Raw genomic sequence first — 14,473 nt, 5'->3', positions numbered from 1 at the left:
AATACAACTGTCTTTTCTTTTTCTTGTGTAATTGCTCTGATGGAACCTCAAATACAATGTTGAATGAAGTAGCAAGAATGGACATTCTGGTCCTGTTCCTGATTTTAGAGAGAAAGCATAGTCTTTTAATACTAAATATCATCCTAGCTGTGGGGCTTTATCACACATGCCTTTATTATGTTCAGAAATTCTCATTATTCCTAGTTTATTAAGTGTTTTTATGATGAAAAGGTGCCAGATTTTGTCAAATTACTTTTGTGTGTATACTGAGATAATTATGCTCTTGTTTTCTACTCTATTGATATAGTATGATGTATTATGATGTAAATCTACTGGTTTTTAGAATGATAAGCCAAGCTGGGATAAATCCATTTGGTCACAGTATAATTCTTCTGTTGTTGGATACAGTTTGCTAGTATTTTGTTGAGGAATTTTGCATAGAGTACATTGATCTCTATTTTCTTTGCCTGTGATATTTATTTATTTGGTTTTACTAGTAGTATCAGAGTAAGATTGGCCTCATAGAATGAGTTAGAATGTGCTGTTTTTAATTCATAGACTTATCAGCTAGACCAAATGAGTGTTTTTTTTTCTTTCAGGGGAGAGTGCGAACTCAGTCCCCCACTACCACAAATTAGGCAGTCGAGCTTCCCACATTTGGGGAAACCACAGGGGTCAGCATACCCGGAGTGCAATGGATAAGCCTCGCCCTGGGGAAACCACCTTCATGATCATGGTATCTCCCCTGCCAGGTAAGTCCAAATGAGTATTATCTGTTTGTTGTAGGCACCTGAGTCCTTGTCTGAAATGAATATTCCACACAAACGTGACATTTAACAGAGTTTCATTGAAATCTGGTACACAACAGATATCCTAAAAAGACATTGGTAGAACTAATTAAGTCAAGCTGAAACTAATTGAAAACTGAAAAAAAAAAGAGCTATGAAAAAAAGTTTCACAAAGCTATGAAACTTCATGTAACACAATTTCTATAAATACTGATAGAAACACATTTTTGGTAAATTGAGTTTCACCAAATTGGATTTTGATGTTCAAAAGCAAATGTTTTAAAAGTTGATAAATTTGGAAATTTTGCTGAATTGACCTTTAGGTAGCTTGATCATTGGTGTCATGTCTTCAGTAAATAGATGTCCAACTAATTGCCTAGTTTCTGGATGCAGATAAAGGTCAGAAGGGTATAAAATTAAGAAGAATATGTCACAGCCACTTTTCCCTCCCTTTTTTGAGAAGTAGGAAGTGAGGTTAAGTGCTGGTAGTAAGAGATGAAAATCCAAAGACTTTAAGTGGAAAAGTTTGTAGGGGTCAAAGAGATGACAGGATTGAGCAAGTCAGGCTTACCGAGTTGTGCTCAGTGCCCAGCTCTGTTGGTTCCAATTCCAATGTTTTGTGATATATTTTGTTTCTCAGAGCTCTCATTGATGAGGGCACAGGAGTAGAGAAATCAGATGATTAGTAAGTGGGTGGGAGAGAAAGGCATGGGGTTGAATAGGGGCTGCCATGAGAATGGATGAAATGTTGGATCATAATGTTCAGGCTGGGTTGAAAGGAAGAAAGGCCTGGTACACACAGGGAGACAAGAGGGAATTCAAAGGCCTGGAGTTGCAAGAGGTTGAAAGTGTGATATGTACACAGGGGTATGAGAGAGCCAGAGGCAAGAAGGTGGGTTTACAGAGTAAGATTCTGGAAGGTAAAAATTCAGGGGGTAAAGTAGAGCTGGTCATGAAAGGGTCAATGGCCTGTTAAAGAGAGTGGGCTGCATGATCATTTCCAGGAGGAGAGAACAATAAAGAACTCTGGAGCCAGAGTCTTGAAGGGGTCATGCACTTGGATAGGGTAAGTGAGCAAATGTGATGGTAGCAGGTCTTGGGATGGTGAACAAGACTCTGGGCCTAAGACTTCATTAAATGAATAACCAGAAGCTGTTTCTTCCCACATCCACCCTCAGTCAGGCCAGCATGAATCACCCAGTGTGTTATAAAAAAGGGGGTAGCTGGTTCTCAGTATTTAAGATTCCTCCAGAGAGGCCTTTGATCTTTCAGTACTTGCTTGTATCTTTGCTAGCTCCACATTGACTTCTCAGTTGTGTTTTGAAGTAATGATACTCTGTCTGTTGCGCTAGCATATCCTTTTAGGTCTGATCGATTGAATTTAATGGTTCATTATGTGACTAGCTCTAGGCTGTTTTCTCCCAAAGGCAGACAGGTTAGAACTGCAATCTTGCCAACTTACTTCTGGGTTGTGCCAGCAGGTGGTCTAGGCCTTAGCAGTTAAGGCTAACACCATTAGAAAGAGGTGGTACAACCAATGTCAAGTCCCAAAAGAGAAGGGCTTCACATAAAGATGGAGAAGCCAAGGATGCCAAAATGGGGAATAAGAAAGCTCTCCTCCCTCCACCTTTGCCCTTGATGTGTGATTTTGAACTTTTCCTTTAACCTATAGTGTCTGTCTGCATGACTAAGGACTGGCAGAAGTACTCATAAAATTGCCGTAGTCTGCTCACACTACTCTAATAAAATACCATAGACAGCTTAGAAACAACATTTTATTTTTCATTGCTCTGAAGGCTGGGATGTCCAAGACCAAGATGCCAGGATGGTTGGGTTCTGGTGAGGGCCATCTTTCTGGTTCATAGCTGTGTCTTCTTCTGGTGTCCCTAAGTGGTAGATGGAGTAGGGATCTCTGAGGGGTCTCTTTTATAAGGACACTAATATTGTTCATGAGGACTCCACCCAAAGGCCCCACCTCTTAACACCCTCATGCCAAGCATTAGGATTTTAAAAAAATGTATCTTTATTGTTGAAAGTATTATAGATGTCTCCTCCCACCCCCCATTAACCCCCTCCCACCCCTCACCTGCCCCTCCCAAGCATTAGGATTTCAACATATGAATTTGGGGGTGGGGGAGGACACAAACATTCAGACCATAACAAAAACCAATATTATCAGTCTTCAAAATTCACATTTTAAGTGTCTTCCTCTCAAGGTGCTACATATCTCTGCCCTGTCTCTTCTTTTTTCATTGTCACCTAACTTCTTGAATTGTCTTTATGGTTATTTTTTTCCCCTCTCAAGAGACTGCTCTATCAGAGGTTAACGGTGAACACCCCCTAATTCCCAAGTCCAGTGGCCACAGATACTCATTAAAGCACTACCTCAGAGGCTGGCCAACATTAGGGTCTGACAATACAAAAATTATCTAGTGTCTGCCCTCATGAATTCACCATCTATACAAATAGATGTTTTGACATCCTCTTCCCCTGGACTTTGAAACACCAGTGTTCTAGTTGTAGTCCTTTTACCATCCTCAGAGGGCTTCTTTCTCTCTCTGGTCTTTGCATGTTGGCTGTATCATAGGCCTTTTTAAAATTTCTCTTACTCTGTATTTTTTGTTGGAAATCTCATCTAGTCCAATTGCTTCCATTCCAATGTACATGTATGTGTGACTTTCACATCTATATTGCTAGTTTACATATAGCCTCTGAGCTCACATAACTGTTACATATATCTTTTGTCCACATGATAGCTCAAGAGGATTAGTATGTTTTCAACAAAGTTCATCATGGCAATCTCAGATCTGCTTTTCCTTTGCTATTCTGTTAGTAGAAAGATTCTCTGTGAATGAAACTCAACTTCTCCCTCTACCTCATGTAATCCCACACAAAGTCTGATCTAATCTGTCTCTGTCAGCTTTTACCTCCCCTGCCAGTGGGCTTAGTCTAGTCTTCAGTCAACTCCCCTTGAATTCCTAAACCAGGCTCCTACTTGGTTTCTTTGCTTTTAGTCTCTCTGTCTATCCCATCTGATGCAAAAATGATCTTTCTGAATGTAAATCTGATGCCTTTTTCTCTCCACTTAAAAATCCTTCAGTGGCTTCCCCTGAAGCACTTTATCATGTCTTACGTGACCCTTTGTAACCTGATCTTGCTTGGCTTTCCTGCTTCATTTCCTCCACTTCTTCGTCAAATACTAAACCCCAGCTGCACCAAATTACTTTCTTGGAATTTCTCAATCACTACATACTGCTTCATAATTCAGTGCACTTATACCTGCAGCTCTTGCTGCCTGGAATGCCCTCACAGCTGACTTCTCTCCCCCATAATTGATACTTACTTACTTACTTACTTCAAGATTCAGCTGTTTCCTCCGAGGTTCTTCTTTATTGGCCTCCTTTCTTGGTACTCCAGTAAGCCTGTGTGCACCACTTTCATACTACCTGTCTACTATGCTGCGTTTGTTTATTATCTGTCCCTCAAATTGGCCTTTGGATCCTTGAAAAGTCATCCCTGTATTTTCTATACTAGCACGGTGCTTTGAATGGAGGAGTATACTTGCTGAATGTATGTGACTATTTTTGAGTGCCTTCTATGCACAAGGAAGATACTGCACTAGGTACTGTGATGAATTTTGCAGGTTCTCTTTCCCCTTAAAAAGGCAATTTCTCAGACTCCTTCATAGATTCTGTATCCTGTCTGATGTCAGCCTCCTTCCCCTCCACATATACACTCTGAGTCACTCCATTCATTTCCTTAGCTTTAATTGCTGACAACTCCCAAATCTGTTCTCCCAGTAAAGAACTCTTTTGCAAACTCCAGATGCTCTCAAGCATCTTAAACTCAGCACTTACAAAAGTGAACTACTTTGTTTCTTTTATCCTCTGCATAAAAAGATGATTGTGGCAAAGTTTCTGCGACAATTAAAAAAAAAGCAGTTAGAAATTATGTCAGGATAATAACATTAAGTTTTCTGTGACATCCCTAGAAACAGCTTTTGTATTTTCTTTGAAGTGAACAGCAGTAAAGCTTTAATGCTGTGCTTCCTATGCTGGACTACATGGTGGTCTGCCAAGGTGAAGCCACAGTGTAAGCGAGGCTCACCTCCTAGAGCAGTGGTTCTCAACCTTCTGGCCCTTCAAATACAGTTCCTCATGTTGTGACCAACCATAAAATTATTTTCGTTGCTACTTCATAACTGTAATGTTGCTACTGTTATGAATCGTAATGTAAATATCTGACATGCAGGATGGTCTTAGGCGACCCCTGTGAAAGGGTCGTTCAACCGCCAAAGGGGTCGCGACCCACAGGTTGAGAACCGCTGTCCTAGAGCATCAATTCTAACAGAAGTTTGTGTGTGTGTGTATGTGCAATATAAATTATTTGAGTTTTAAGACTGGAAAATACTATTTTCATATTGTGAACATAATGCAAAATGCCAGAAGAGTTTAAACTCCTTTCCTCAAAATGTAGGCACACAGACCATTTCTATTATTAGAGAACCCCAAGTGTAACTACCAAATTCATGTCCCCAGAGTCAGAGATATGAATTACCATATGCCCATGTATTTAAGGGCACCAAGAGGAAAGCCTTGGGGTGCAGACGTTATCCAGGAGTGAACAATGGGAAATCAGCACCGCAGGAAGTTCTTTTTCAGATGAAGTAAGAGGAAACCGGGGAAGGGAGGGGTTAGTGAGCTTTAAATACCAAGCTAGGCTGAGAACTTTTTTCAATGCATTGATTCAGTCAATAGGTATTTTCAGAAGCCTATTTTGCCCCATGTTCTCTACTGGGTGCCGCAAGAGTGAATTAGATATGTCGCCTAACGTCAAGGAGTTCACTATCTAGTGAAGGGTGCTAAACAATGTAATTGTGCTTTTGCCAAAATAAAGGACGTACAGTGTGAAATTGGGCCACTGGAGAAGTGCCTAGCTTTGCTTGGGGAATTCAGTGATTATTTCACATAAGAAACATCATTTCAACCATTTGCAACATCATGGATGGAACTGGAGAGCATTATGCTAAGTGAAACAAGCCAGTCAATGAAGGAAAAATACCACATGATCTCACTCATCCATGGATAATAAAGACCATTACAAACTTTTGAACAATAATAGATACAGAGGCAGAGCTGCCTCAAACTGATTGTCAAACTGCAGTGGGAAGGCCAGAGAGGGTTGGGGGGCAGAAGGGAGGGGAGTAAGAGATCAACCGAAGGACTTGTATGCATGCATATAAGCATAACTAATGGACATAAGACACTGGGGGGTAAGGGAGGGTAGGGGTTTGTCAAGGGCGGGGGGGAAAAAAGGACACTTATGTAATACCCTTTGTAATACTTTAAGCGAAAAAAAAAATAAATAAATAAAGCAAGCATGTCAAACTCGCGGCCCACGGCCGCATGTGGCCCACAACGAATGTTTTTGCGGCCCAGCCAATATAACGGTATGTAGAAATGTTTTAATAAAAATGTTGTAACTTAATTTTTTACAATATCCTGTTATACATAATTATTAATAACGAACTACAATGTTTGCTAATGACTAATTACTATAATTGTGTTGCATTGATTTCCCTTATGCACCTTACACGCAGGTGCACCATTTCTCTCCACTAATACTAGCAGCAAATATTTTAGCAGCTGTGGCCATGTCATTGGTCTTGGACTGACTTGTTTGCTGTGCGCAACAGGAAATATTTCGCTTTTGGAGAACAAGAAAAATAGGTTTATTTGCGTTATGCTTATTAATTTGTGCAGTTATTCGGTGTCTGGTAAGTTAATGTTCAAGAAAAAATATTAATTTTTATTAAGATGTTCTATTATTTTATGTTAACGATTACTCATTTATTTCAGCCCTTTGTATTCAGCATGTCTCTATCGAAATAAACCTATGTTTCTATGGAAAAAAAAAAAAAAAAGATACATCATTTCAGCTTTTGACTAAGTCTTGGAGAATGTACAGGTATTTTCTGCCTGAGGGTTTGTGAGAAAGTTTTCAGAAAACAGGAATATGACATGTGTGGGAAATGCATTAGATACTTGCTTACATCCTTGAGAGTCATTACAAGCACTTAATTCCCTGGAGAGGAAGAAGCCCATTTCTTCAGCCTTGGACTACTCAGCAGTGTAGCTGAGCACTGTCCCTGCACACAGCACCGTGTTTATTGTTTTTGTAAAAGCTCAGCCTGAGAGCTCAGTATGTCAAGGACAACATGTAGCTTTCTCTTCATCATTTAATAAACTTACATTGAGCAGCAATTTTGAATCAGGTCCTTTGGTAGGAATAGGCATCCAGAAGATTGAGTCCCAGTTTCTAGCTTCAGGAGCTCAGTTGAGTGAAGGATATCAGTCAAGCAGACAGGCATTGGTGATGCAGTATGATGAAAGCTTTGGTAGCTGTATGCCCTGAGGACCATAACTACACACAGGGGCCTCATCACATTTGGAGGGTGAAGTGGAAGTTGGAAGTTTCAAAAAGGCGACTCCTGAGTAGAGGTTTGAGCAAGGTCTTCTATGGTTGGGTCGCAGCCTCATCTCCTACCATTATCTGCTTCCACTCTTCATAGGAAAATACTTGATATTTTCTGACTATCAGACCGTTGTGTCATAACAGTCTTGATTTTATCCGCAAAGGCAATGATGAGTCACTGTAATTAGTGCTGGTTGAGATCAGTGTTTTTCAGGAAAGGCTGTAATCCATTAGTGAGCTGTAGAAATCAATTTAGTGAACTGGGACCAATATTTTTAAGAACTAAACTAGGAAAGAGTAGAAATATTACTATGCATATTTGTAAAGGCAAATATTTTGTGATGCTTTTGCTTCAATTATATATGCATGTGACTATTGTGTTCTGAGGTAAAATGCTCTTTGATCTGTGGATCACAGTAAAGAAAAAAACCTTAGAAAACACTAAAGGTTCAGCAGAAATTAGTTTAGGCCTGTGCATCACTGAACCATCAATAACAAGGGATGGAAATACTACAACTGCTTTAGTGTTCTGGGATGGATGTTTGGGAATCAACCTAGGGAAGTGTAATACAGTTAGGTAAATTCAGTGGATTATAGAAACACTAGAGGCCTGATGCACCAATTTGTGCACTAGTGGGGTCCCTCAGCCTGGCCAAAACGGGCTCTCCGACATCCGAGGGGTCCCGAATTGCAAAAGGGTTCAGGCCAGGCTGAGGGATCCCACCGGTGCATGATCTGGGCTGGGGAAGGATGCCGGAGGTTGGCCAGCCTGGGAGGCACCGTTGGAGGGCTCCAGGGTGTGTCCAGCCCATCTCGCTCAGTCCCAGTCCTTATCAGCTGGACCCCAGCAGCAAGCTAACCTTCCAGAGTGTCTGCCCCCTGGTGGTCAGTGCATGCCATAGGGACTGGTCAACCAGTCGACTGCCCCCCTCTCCCCCGTGGTCAGTGCACATCAGTGAGTGGTTGAGTGGCCTTAGCATATCATTAGCATATTATGCTTTGATTGGTTGAATGGATGACCGGACACTTGGCATATTAGGCTTTTATTATACAGGATAGTAGTGCATCTTGGTTCACTAAGTAATTAACCTGTTTGTGTCCATGGTCAGAGGAGCCACCCAGGAGATGTCAAGTTTTTCTACAGTTAGATATGTAAAAGGGGGCAGAGGGTTTCTGGTTGGTAGAGACTGCATCAACTAAAGGTAGGAAGGGGAGCTGTGCAAAAAAAAGTCAAAATAAGGACTTCCATGCTTCTGGAGCATAAGATTAGAGGCAGGGGAAGTAGCTGGAATAGTGCGTGGATGCCTAATCACTGAGGGGAGTTGTGGTAAGGAATCTGGATGCTTTTCCTATATGAATGGAGGAGCCACTGAATACAGCGGGGCCTTGACTTATGAGTGTCCCGACTAACGAGTTTTTTGATACCAGCTGTCTCTTGGCCCATTTTTTGCTTTGACAGAGTAATTTGAGTTAACGAGCTCCTTAATGAGCTTGGTCTCGGAACGAATTAAACTTGTAAGTCAAGGCCCCACTGTACTATCAAGCAGAGTATTAAGATAACAGAATCCTATCACTCTGGCTGCAGTGTGGAGGGAGGCAAGTCAGGAGACTGTTGCAGTAATCCAGGAGATGTCTTAGATTTTAGACTAGGGAGAGTGACTGCAGATTTCAGAAACATATGGAAATGAACTCAACATGACTCGTTAATTTGACTATAGAGGAGTGCAAGGAAGCAGTCCCTAGCTTTTGTAGCTGTCTCCTTTGGATATTGGGGTGATACTGTGTCACTGATCTGTTGAGGCTAGAGTTCATTATGATTTTTAAAAATATATTTTTATTGCCGAACTGGTTTGGCTCAGTGGATAGAGCGTCAGCCTGCGGACTCAAGGGTCCCAGGTTCGACTCCGGTCAAGGGCATGTGCCTGGGTTGCGGGCACATCCCTACTGGGGGCTGTGCAGGAGGCAGCTGATCGATCTCTTTCATTGATGTTCCTAACTCTCTGTCCCTCTCCCTTCTTCTCTGTAAAAATTCAATAAAATATATTTAAAAAAAAAATATATATATATTTTTATTGATTTCAGAGAGGAAGGGAGAGGGAGAGATAGAAACATCAATGATGAGAATCATTGATTGACTGCCTCCTGCATGCCCTCCACTGGGCATGTGTCCTGACTGGGAATCAAACTATGAATTCCAGGTTCATAGGTTGATGCTCGACTACTGAGACATGCCAGCTGGGCTAGAGTTCATTATTTTTTGAAGGGAGTGGGCATAGCTGACGACCTTGCAGTAAAAAACTGGAGCCTGAGAACCTCTGAAAAGCAGAGACATTTGCAATACATCTGGGCCCCTCTCTTGGGGGTCTAAAATTTTTTAAAGAGGTGCCTAGATGGAATAGTCCAACAACTGGGGTGAAAAGTTATCATTTACAGGCCAGATTAGTAAAACAGTGTTATTTCCCTTATATTGTCCCTGAGCCTTCAGTAAATGTTCTAGGATTCATGCACTCTTATTTGGCCAAAATATTAAAGGTGATGAAGTGTTCCTTGAGGCCACTGTGGTGGTCCATTAGATTGTGAGCTCCTTGAAGGGAGAGGTTGTTTCTTCTCATCTCTGTATCCCTAGTATCGATCCCAGGGCCCAACACATGGCAAACATTTGATAAAGACTGCATCCCTACTGCCTAAATTGATGCTGGGTACTAGCAGATGTTTAATAAGCACTTAGGGAACTGCTGAAAACTCCAAATGGGCATATATTTCTGGTTCTAAGACGAAAAACTATGAGAGTCAGCCACAATCTACTTATTACCAATAAGTTGTAAAGATGTGGTTTTAATAGTAAGTGCTTTCTCTAGGAATCAGGGATGACTCCAACTTATCTAGCTGGAGGTGAATATTCATGCCAAGAAGACAGGAAGGGGATGAATTTTTGGGCAGAAGCACTCAGAGTTGTAGGTTTATTTAATAAATGCTTTGAGTGTCTAGTATGTCACTCAAAATATGTCAGAAAGAGCTTTCTGGTAATAATGTGAAAGGCAGATTGGAGCAGAGGGAGATATGGAGAACCCTGCTAGGAGTGAGTGTCCGACTAGGGAAACTGCAGTGAAATAGCACAATAGCTGTCACTGAAGCTATTATCTGCTACACCAGTGACCTCTTCACCTTCACCCTTATCATATGAGACAATGGGTGGGTTTGGTGGGCCCAATACGCTCTGAAGGTCCAGTCCAAGATAAAAATCTCTTCTTTCCACCATACCGGGGATATGGAAACTGTGGGACCCTGTTCTGATGCATTTAGCCTGGGATGACAGCACTGAGTCTTCCCATGACTATCACCTTACTCCAGCCTCTGAGCTTTGAGAGGTGGGCAGCCTGGCCGGGCCAAGTTTGGTTTCACACTAATTAGTATACATAAAGGAGTTTCCTACTTCTCATATGCCCAGACCATTGTGAAGCCGGATTTCCCCTTTCTCAGTTCCAAGAGAGGCCCAGATTCGACAATAAAAAATTTCCAGGAAATTCCCAGCAGGTTTAACTTCCTGATCCTCCTCCCACTTTAACCCTGTCCTTCATTTCACTCTCCCCTCCTGCCCTCCCTTCCACTCCAAGAGGAAAGAGCTGATGCTGGAGTCCAGTATCCTCTGCTCAACGCTTGCACTCCCTTGGCCAGGATAGTCGTACATCGGAGTCCTCAGGTCCTCTCCTTTGAGGCCCATTCAAGGCTTGAGAGAAGCACATGAGGGTATTACATGATCCTGCCTAGAAACAGAGGATGGTTATAGTGCTCCTTGAAGGTTCTTAGGGTACCAGGTTCTTATGGAAGGTTCACTTCTAGATGCGCACTCTCCAACCCTTGTTAGGAAGTAATTTTTCTCTAAGAAGTTCCAGGGGCTTGGTCTTTATGCTAGATGTCATAACTCAATCCCTTTTGGGGCCAGTTTGGAATTATAGGTACACCAGAAGCCCGATGCACGAAATTCAAGAGTAGGTCTTCCTTCCCCCGGCTGCCGGCACCGGCTTCCCTCTGGCACCCAGAACCCGTGCTTCCCTCGCAGCCCCAGCTTTTTCTGGAAGGACATCCGGTCTATTATTATACTTTTTATTATTATTATTATTATAGATGCCCCATATAAACCAGCATTAAGAAAAACAAAACTGACCTAACCCAATAAAACCTGGATTTAAGAGCCAGAAACATATGCTGTGAATTTACTATCCCATGAAGACAGAGCATTTGGATAGTTCTCATTCTCAGAAATCCCAAGGTGAGAGAAAAAAGATCAGTTTACATATATTTATACAAGGAATTTTACCTATTGTGCAAAGAGAAGGTTATATGGCTACCCAACAGGTTCTGGGCTCCATGAAGACTGTCCACTTCACAACTCTAGCTCCAGTTCTTAGAGATGAAGAGATCCAACGGCCTATGATCATGGGCACTGACGAGGCTGCACACGCTTTGGCTCCAGTTAACTCCCTGGTGTCCGAGGTGTGTGGGAGCTGTGGATGCCTGCTTCCCGGTCCTGCCGCAGCCCACGAAGGAGCTGGTTTAGAAGTGTGAGGTTGCTGTCTCTGCGAGGCACGGGCAGGGGTGGGAGGCAGTTCCCTTTATACTCGATCACTGCCATCTTAGCCCGATCCTGCTGATTCCGATTTGGGATCTGCAGCATTCTCGTGTAGCCCCCATTCTGACCTTGGTACCGAGGGGCCAGCACTTGAAACAGCTTTGGGATCAAGTCCTTCTCCTAGAGGGGGAGAGTTACCCGGAGGAGAGCAGAGTCAGGCATCACTGCAGAGACATTTAGCTCTCAGCACTCCCAAAGGCAGGGTCTCCACACACACACACCCAGATTCCCACCCACTAACCGCTCACCCCAATGTGGTTGAGTCCAAGTTACACAGAGGGGTGAGTTACAGGCAGATGTGCAGATTAAGATTCTCACCGAATTGTATCTACTTACGTCACGAGTTTCCAATTTAGTTGACAGCATTTGTCTCTAAGCCAAGGGAGTGTTTTGGCTTAATTCTGCCCAGCCCCCCTTTCTCTAACAGCCCCCTCCCGACTCAGGAAACAAAGAATGCGACTTGGGTGGCGGAAAGGACGCACTTACTGTCAGCCAGAAGTCAGCCATGCGCATGGCTCTTTCGTTGGTGTCGCCCAGCTTCCCATAGTCGATGAGCTGTGAGGACAGAACATCAATCTGATCCAACCCGAGCAAGACACGAGGCGGCAATCTCACTTCTCTCATGCTGGGCTGCAGCCCATTCATCCCACTGGCCAGGCTTCTCTCTAGGTCAGGGCGCTCCTAACCCCACAGCCCTAACCGTCTTCCGCTAACCTCACTGAAGGATTCAGACTTGGGGGCAGGGCTTACCACGGAGGTCCCACTCCTTCCCCAAGTCCCGCCCGCCCCCGCCCCCTCGGGCCAGACCCGCGCTGTGGACCCGAGCGAGGTCCCGCCTCTGACCTTCTCGGCGTAACCCCTCATCTCGTCCACGCGCGCCCAGGACGCCTCGATGCGTTCGTGCCGCACTAGTCCCGTCAGCAAGTTCCGCAACAGGTGGATGCGGGACTCGGGACCAAGGCCCAGGCGGCGGTACACGCGGCCATGGGAGATGGCGGCGGCGACCGACAACCGCATCTTACCCGCTGCTCCCCAAACCCCCGGAGCCGGAACTGGAAACGCGTGGGGAACTGCGCGGAGGGGCTGGCTTGAGAGGACGCATGCGCGGTAGCTCAGTGCGTGGTGGACGTGTGTGCGCATGCGCACCAGAGCCTGCCTGGTTGGCAACCTGCGGGAGGGCGAGAAGGGGTGTTGACCTCTTCCAGGGCTGGCGAGCTGGGCGGGCATCAGGCACCGCGTGCGCTCCCTGTCGGTGGGTGAGCCAGGCGCCCCCTAGTGAGGGAGGAGCTGGCTGTCGGGGTTTTTGGGGCTGCCGGAGGCTTCCTGCGCGGCCTATAGAGCGACGGAAGCTCCACCGCGGAGCCTGCTGGGAAAGTGAGTATCTGAGGCACCCGGTGCTGACGACTCAGCCCCGCCCTGGACTGTGTGTGAGCAGGCGTGTCTGACACAGGGAGGGCATCATTTTTTAAAAAAATATATACTTTGTTGTTTTTTTACAGAGAGGAAGGGAGAGGGATAGAGAGTTAGAAACATCGATGAGAGAGAAACATCGATCAGCTGCCTCCTGCACACCCCCTACTGGGGATGTGCCCGCAACCAAGGTACATGCCCTTGACCGGAATCGAACCTGGAATCCTTCAGTGCACATGCTGATGCTCTATCCACTGAACCAAACCGGCCAGGGGGGAGGGCATCATTTTTGACACAATTATTTTCAGTAGTCATGGTGAAATGAAAGGAGTAGCAATGAAGTTCAGTTAAGAAACACAGTGAAAACTTCGTTTTGTTGAGGTAGGTACATATAATCATCCAAAAGCACTCAAAGGAAAAATAATGGATTTATACTTTTAAATTACATCAGTGCATTTTTTTTAAAGGGAGAAAGCATACGCTTTTATGTGTTAAAGTAACATACAATAACATTATAGTTTCTGGTCTGGAGCCTTAATGCCTATACATTTGCAATGAATATGAAAACATTGTTCTTTGTTATGAGCTGAATTGTGGTTGCCCCCACATAGGGCAAAGGATATGTTAAGTCCTTATGTCCTCTAACCTCCTCCACCTCCCCTCCAGTCCCTCAGAATATTGCCTCATTTGGAAGGAGGGTCACTGCACATCAGTTCGTTAAGATGAGGTCATACTGGAGTAGGGTGGGCATCTAATCCAAGTGACTGGAGTCCGTATAAAAAGAACTGAGGTGAAGAGACAGAGGGACACACTGAGTAAAGATAACCTCCTGAAGACAGACACACACTGGGAGAACCCATGTGACCAAGAAGGCAGAGATCTGCCTTAGGCACTTGCAAGACAAGGATCCTTAAGGATTTCTGGCAAACACTGGAACCTAAGACAGGGCATGGAACAGATTCATCTCTAGATCCTTCAAAGAATGTATGACTCAGCTGACACATTGGAGCTATGAGACAATCCAGTTTATTTGTTTTAAGGTGCCCAGTTGTGGCACTTTGTTACAGAAGTGCTAGGAAAGTGATACACTTGTCTTCACATATTCATGTTCACTAGATGGCATACTTAGAATGTGTCACTTGTCTTTGTTCATAGATGACCAGAGGACACT

At 44.0% G+C, this 14,473-nt stretch overlaps 1 protein-coding gene and 1 non-coding gene across 2 annotated transcripts; both read right to left on the bottom strand.

The window, feature by feature from the left end:
* Positions 1–596: 596 nt before the first annotated feature.
* On the bottom strand, positions 597–760 carry LOC139019195 (U1 spliceosomal RNA). Its single transcript, XR_011473074.1, has one exon. It is a non-coding gene; the product is annotated as a U1 spliceosomal RNA (small nuclear RNA).
* Positions 761–11,352: 10,592 nt separating this feature from the next.
* Positions 11,353–12,957, bottom strand: MRPL17 (mitochondrial ribosomal protein L17). Its single transcript, XM_070425401.1, has 3 exons — positions 12,736–12,957; positions 12,379–12,447; positions 11,353–12,012 (listed from the first exon to the last, which is right to left on the bottom strand). The coding sequence occupies exons 1-3, from the start codon at positions 12,907–12,909 to the stop codon at positions 11,737–11,739; spliced, it is 519 nt and encodes a 172-aa protein (XP_070281502.1). The 5' UTR covers positions 12,910–12,957; the 3' UTR covers positions 11,353–11,736.
* Positions 12,958–14,473: the final 1,516 nt, after the last annotated feature.

Source organism: Myotis yumanensis, unplaced genomic scaffold (assembly GCF_028538775.1).
Source record: "Myotis yumanensis isolate MYYU_CA2020_CCGP unplaced genomic scaffold, mMyoYum1.0.hap1 SCAF_10, whole genome shotgun sequence".
Lineage (NCBI taxonomy): Eukaryota > Metazoa > Chordata > Mammalia > Chiroptera > Vespertilionidae > Myotis > Myotis yumanensis.
The sequence above is the reverse complement of the archived record's forward strand: the minus strand, read 5'-3'. Positions and strand labels throughout refer to the sequence as shown.

Bases quoted from the DNA above. Each gene is read 5' to 3' on its own strand.
- MRPL17 (XM_070425401.1), bottom strand. From the start codon at position 12,909: ATGCGGTTGTCGGTCGCCGCCGCCATCTCCCATGGCCGCGTGTACCGC. The intron at 12,448-12,735 runs GTCAGAGGCGGG...CTGTCCTCACAG, and splicing joins TGAGGGGTTACGCCGAGAAG to CTCATCGACTATGGGAAGCT. The intron at 12,013-12,378 runs GTAAGTGCGTCC...CTCCCCCTCTAG, and splicing joins TGGCTGACTTCTGGCTGACA to GAGAAGGACTTGATCCCAAA.